General features: G+C 47.3%; 2 protein-coding genes across 2 annotated transcripts; one reads left to right on the top strand and one right to left on the bottom strand. All coding sequences in view use genetic code 12, as the record gives it.

The window, feature by feature from the left end:
- Positions 1 to 243: 243 nt before the first annotated feature.
- DIURU_003627 (uncharacterized protein) lies at positions 244 to 1,359 on the bottom strand (the record flags this gene model as incomplete). Its single annotated transcript, XM_034156410.1, has 1 exon — positions 244 to 1,359. The coding sequence occupies one exon, from the start codon at positions 1,357 to 1,359 to the stop codon at positions 244 to 246; it is 1,116 nt and encodes a 371-aa protein (XP_034011880.1).
- Positions 1,360 to 1,936: 577 nt separating this feature from the next.
- DIURU_003626 (DUF4112 domain-containing protein) lies at positions 1,937 to 2,677 on the top strand (the record flags this gene model as incomplete). Its single annotated transcript, XM_034156409.1, has 1 exon — positions 1,937 to 2,677. The coding sequence occupies one exon, from the start codon at positions 1,937 to 1,939 to the stop codon at positions 2,675 to 2,677; it is 741 nt and encodes a 246-aa protein (XP_034011879.1).
- Between the last annotated feature and the right edge of the window lie 3,519 nt (positions 2,678 to 6,196).

Raw genomic sequence — 6,196 nt, 5'->3', positions numbered from 1 at the left:
CCCCCCCGGATCTCCCAAGCATCCGACAAGGCCGAGATAATTCCAGGTGCGCGAATAGATAACGAAAAAGCTTAACTCCCTAAGCGACCTTTTTTTCCTCAATTTACGGGGTGACGTCAGCGAAAGATAAGTCTAAGGAAAATAAGATGTTCGCGATTAAAATGGATTTCTCATGTTCATAAGCCCTACAAAGGCGTATAAATGCAATGTGACGCTCCACCCAGCGGAGGTCACCGGTGATTTTCACCGGTTCATCGTCTCAAACTTGTACAAGTTCTCTTCAAATGACAGTCTCAACGGCTCTGGCAGCCGCGACGGCGGCGACGGCTTCAGCACGTACACTCGGCCCAACATGAAGTCGAACAACAGCTGACGAATCAGCAGCAGGTTGAAGAAGTTCAGTGCTTCCAGGGATATCTCGGTGTATAAGGCCTCCACTTGGCGGTCGGTGATGTCGCGCAGTCGTCGTCCTTTATTGTAAATCTGGTCAATCATGTCTTCATTGTCACCTAATCTCTGCTCAACAATTCTCATCACTTTGAGAACAAAATCGAACACAGTGGCGGTGTTGCGCTGGTTGAAAAAGTAGAGGGAGTTGTCCATGTACCTGCGGTAAAAGTAGCGGAACAATGGCATCAGAATCTTCCAGCACACCACCCCGAACTTAATGAGGATAATAAGTTCTTCCTTCAACTTGTCCACGCCAATGTCGGGACCTGATTGTGGTTGAGTACGGAAGCCCAGGCGAGGGGTGCTTGATCCCGTTCTCGGGGTGTAGCCAGGGAGTTCATTGTGAAGCTCAAGGTCGTGGGCCAATTCTTGGAGGAGACGCTTTTTGGTGGTAGCATCTAATGAGTCCAAAAACAAGTCCATCTTGATATCGGTATCTAACAACCGCTTCGCCACCAGCACTTTAGGCGCTCCTTCACCATCACTATAAGCATCAGGTTCGGGACTGTGACGGCGACCAAGCAATCTCTGCGCCCCCAGCGTCACCAAGTACAGCACGAAGCCTGGGTTCAGTTGCTCCTGGGGCTTTTGCATCTCTCTAGAAGCCTGACGGTACAAGAACTCTTCGACCCGGTGCTCCCGGACACCATCAATGCCACGGACTTCGGGGTCGGTGAGAGTCGCTTCGTCGTCGTCGATGAAGGCCTCGGCTCGGTCAATGCGGTTTTTAAGCAACTGGCGGTGGATCTTCTCTCTGGGGGAGTCGGGCTCCACCACCTCGATCTCATCATCATCGGACACCACTTCGACCTCCAGCTTGGTGTCGGAGGCTCCCGTGGTGTAGCGAGCCACCCGTCCCACGATGGGGACGCTGAAGATCGCCCGGCCCACGAATTCACGGACCACCATCTTTGCTGAATGTAGTGTAAGTTAGGAAAACGTGGTGATGATATAACTGTGGCCCGAAGTATGTATTTGGGTAATAAGGTCGGGTGCGTTTCTTTTTTTATTGCTTTTCACATGCCCATAAGCCCATGTGCTGCTGGCGCCGATATACACGGCTGAGAGAAGGTGGAAACGGCCCGTGGGGTACGTGGGCCCATCAAAAGAAAACAATGAGGTGTCCCGGCCCCAGTATCTGCGGGGAAGATATTGTCTGTGTCTTCATGTGCTACGTCATATCCGTCAGGGGACGGTGCTAAGTGAGGGTCTCGTCGCCTGACAATTGCGCATGCACTCTTTACAAGCGAGTACTAACGGTAAGCAGTCACAAGCTCAAAATGGGGTTCCGTGTAAACTATAGTCCCGTGATAGAATCTTGTGGAAGGTGTAGTAGCGGGTGGTAGCAACTATGTTACGAAATGTGTCGTCACTGGTCATCGCGGTGGCTAACGGCTGCTGGGCTCAGCCACGCAGACGGTATGGTTGCTAGAGCAATAAAAGGCCCCCACTAGCCACTTGTGCCCCCAGAAATTTCCCATTGACGATGCTGTTTATTGCCAAGTATGTCGTCAACCGTTTGTTGAGGGACAACCAATGGGACCGGATCGGGGTCGAGGACCCTTACTCGATGCAGGTGGAGGTGAAAAGGCGGGGGAAGGTGGTGACCAAAAAAGTGCCTCGGCCCATTCCCGATGGCGTCAACGACAACGATGCCCAGGTGTTAAAGGAGTTCCGCAAACGGGCCGTACGCTACGACCAGTGGTTCCTGTGGGGGCTGATTAAATTCGGCTGGTCGCTGATTGTCAATTTGGTCCCCGTCGCAGGGCCGGTGGTGCTGATGTACTGGCTGTTGCTGTTGCTTTGGCTCACGCGTAAGCTCAGTGACCCGTTCCCGCTCGACTTACTGCTCTTGTTCTTGTTAAATATTGCCCTTGATTTTGGTCTTGGGCTCATCCCCGTAGTGGGGTCCCTTGTGGCTATCGGCTACAAGGCCAACTCGAGAAACTACGGTTTGCTCGATCGCCACCTCCAACGCATTGGCCAACGCAACTTGGGCAACATTACCAACGAGGAAGTGCGCCCTGGTTTCATCAACGACAAGTTGCAACCGGTGTTGGAAAAGGATGTCCTCCCCGGTGTGGTTGAAGCCAGCGGTAAGGTCGCTGGTGTGGTGCAGGAACAGATCCTCCCCCGCTTGAAGAAGACGGCCAAGGACGCCGTCAACTCTGCCCAAGGCAAGCATGAAGGCATCCACGAAGAAACCGTCAGCGTGGGTTCCACTTAGACGTGGTTAACGTATATGACCTAGAAACGATGTATAATAAACAATTCACTCGAAACTCGAACTTAGGTACTATAGTTGGTTTTGCTCATTTTTGCAATTTATTCGTCTAAATCCAAAGATGGAAAATAATCTACGCAAAATCAAGAGAAAATTTGAACGAGATCAAGAAACTACACGATGTTTGTTATAATCTTTCAAACTATCTGTTATAGGTTACCATTTAGCTAGTTCGAATCCATCCCAATGGCGTGGTCCAATATTGATGCTGTGTACAGCCGCACGTGACGCTAGACGATAGTTCTAGGGAATGTTAATAATGGGGGCTCGTCTAACGGCAAGTCCTTTCTCTTCCAAACCGCGGGCGGTAAAAGGGAAACGACTTGTCGCTGATAACCCCTATTACCATACCATTGAGCAGCTTGGCATCCTTCATGTCGTTGTTCAACCGTGGGCGCATTACAACCGCACGTCAACCAACCTTCCATCGGTTTAAGGATCTCCCCATCGAGATCCAGAGAAGGATATACTCGCTACTCGATGTGCCTCTGATCTGTCGAGCTTACGTGGCATTTGCTCCCCATCGATCTGCTGTACCGGCGACCTACCGTCTCAAGAAGCTCATGGTGGATGTATCGCTTATTGCAACTGAACGAGGTTCCACCAAGATTACTTTTGATTTACCTTGCTCAAATCCCGCCCTGCGATGTCAGGGTAAATACGACAGTGAAGATGTGGCGGCACACAGCTCATCGTCTCAATCAGGTGAAAGTAAGACTGCTTGTGGTGACAATAAGCGACGATGACGTTTATCAACCGGGTGACGATAATGTGGATCAAGGAATCAAGGATTTGAAGCATCCTATCAGTAGTCTCAAGCTTGTTTAAGTGTCCATTGATGCTTCCTGCATTAAGAATGGGCTTGTCGAATTGTCTATGACACAGTGTCGCATAACAAGTATGACGAGCTTGAGAAAATTAACCAGCCTTCAGCAAGTGCGTGTTGACAAATGCAACCATGTCGGAATCCACTTGCCACGGTCGCTAGTTAATGTCGCGCTACTCAATGATCAAAGTGAAGTATCATGGGATTTGCCTAATCTTCGAAACGTCGAGATCGATGTCGAACGCCATGATTGACCGTGGGATCAAGTGGAAGAAGTCACCACTTACAATTATATGCCCAACAACTATCAAATGGAAAACCTGAGACATATAAAAATTAATCGAGTAAACCACGCGATATCGTTCAGGGGAGCTAATTGTCCAAGACTCACACTGTTGGATCTTGTAAAAATTCCCTGAATGAATCCGAAGATTTTGAAGACGATGACGTTGTGAATTTGTTTGATGCATCTCAAAAGATACGAATCACCAAATTATGCATCTCAGACTGTGAAATATCCAATTTCGATCATTTCGAGCTGCTTAGAAGTTTTGGAATAACTATGCATGAACCGTTAACAAATTAGCTCATGGTGCCTCAGACATTGTATGGACCACATACCCCGTTACAGGAATTCCTGAGCAAGTTAAAAACTTTTTCCTATGTTCGACGGAAGCCGATGTGACTATCATATCTTCCACTTTGCTTAAGGCTGAGTTGTTGGATGTTCGGAACGCATCAATTCTGTGTCCACAACTTTTAACCTTGTCAGTCGAAGTGAGTAGTAGGTTAGAGTTCGGCACACCCAATGCAGGAGCCGTTATTTCTCTTACCGATTACGCGAATAATCCACACATATTGGAGCTGCCGGCAGTATCTTCCGTCACGTTAAAATAATGTGATATTAGTACCTTAAGAATCGGCCGTGCATTGAAAGCGTTGAAATTATATGGGTGCAGTATTCAAGATATTAGTGTGGAGGCGTGGGAAGTCTGGTTCATGCTGTGTCTGATACTTAATTCCACCAATATCATAGCCGTCAAAGTGGGGATAATCGATAGTTCTTCATTCGGCCGTCTCATCGGAACAAACATCAGGTGCCGTGAACTAAATGCCTCAGGTTCCCCACTATTGAATCCTGAGTTATATCGCGGTGTTGAAGATCTAACGGTTCTGCTTCCCCGAGTGGATGTTGGTCTTAAGCCCGGCGGTATATTGGGTTATCGAGCGTTTTTGGGATGTTCAACGTTACAAAGGCTCAAACTCAATGGCGTTTATATTGACTGCTCCGAAAGTCGCCCTCTCTTCATTTCGGCATCGGTAAAGTCGGTAGAGATTGTTAATGTCGGCACCGAAGAGCTCTGGCTTAAATTTGAGGTCGAGTCGCAGCTCCAACATATGGAAGTTGTGTGGAAGGAGACGTCATCGCACTTCAACAAGCCTCCTTTGCATACCATGAGGTCATTTGGTTTAGTTCAGACTCCACCATCCTTCTATTGTCCCAACATGAAAGGCTAACCAACTGAGTTATGCTCATAAAGCTGATGTATTTGATGTAAGACCTGTGTCGTCAAAGCGTACATCAAAACTAATCGATTGAAAGTGAAGAGAAGTCAACTGAGAATATTATAGTGTCAACAATTTGTAGCGCATCTCATGGTCTTTGACGCTAGAAACCAATGACGAATTGATCCATTGACTTCGAGTTCAGTACCAAGATAAGGGTCAATGACTCGAGGGATAGCCAACGTCTCTTTCAGATCAGTTAACTATATCACCACTTTCGCATTGGCACTCAAACACTGTGGCTATAAACAACTTGTTCGTCACTTCTTCATCTTCTTCTTCACTGCTTCCTTCTGCCTCTGATAAAACTCAAGGTGGCACACTTAACAAAACGAGATTTTCTGTCAAGGTAGCAAGGTGGACCCGGTGGCGTTTGGTGGGCTTTTGAGTGGTACATTTGTTGAATTGTCATGGAGTGAAAGTAGCTGTTTTTCAATCTTGGGACAACTTCATTAATATGTCTTGAGGAGAGCTCCGTAATTGAATATCTATTCGATCTGAGGCATATTGTCAATCCCTTATCTGTTGGGTTGCTATTTCGGAAACGGGAATTGTGGGACAAACCCGGGGGTGTGATGGTACGAGATCTATCCTGATACCTTAACTCGACTAACAAATGTTGTTCAAAACGAAGGCGGGGACGATATACCTCGAAGCCCCTTGATATGACGCAATTTCAAAATCTGGGCTAAAAAATTATCCGGGGTTACGCTGCGGCTCCGGAACAATGGTGATATTAATCCAGTGTTGATTTCGTCCCTCAGGTTTTTGCCACTAAATTCCACACTCGTCATGTATGAGAAGCATAAACTATCTGATAAGCGATCTATATCAACAGGCTAAGGCGAGGCTGCCAGTACACATCAAAGTAAGTGGTTGCTAGGTCGATTGTGCCTGCCATTGCTCTCACTGCAAGCATTTTTCATATTGCAACCGTTTTCAAACTACAAGCGTTTTCAGATCAGACCTTTATAAGGAATGGAACCTATCCTTCAACGAGGATGATAGCAGAGTAAATATAGAAGCCTGAAAGAAGAAATAAGCAGCACTTATCACTATTGAAATTGTTA

Source organism: Diutina rugosa (genome assembly GCF_008704595.1).
Source record: "Diutina rugosa strain CBS 613 chromosome Unknown scaffold1_size794362, whole genome shotgun sequence".
NCBI classification, from domain to species: domain Eukaryota; kingdom Fungi; phylum Ascomycota; class Pichiomycetes; order Serinales; family Debaryomycetaceae; genus Diutina; species Diutina rugosa.
Note: the sequence above shows the minus strand (reverse complement) of the source record. Positions and strands in the feature narration are given on the sequence as shown.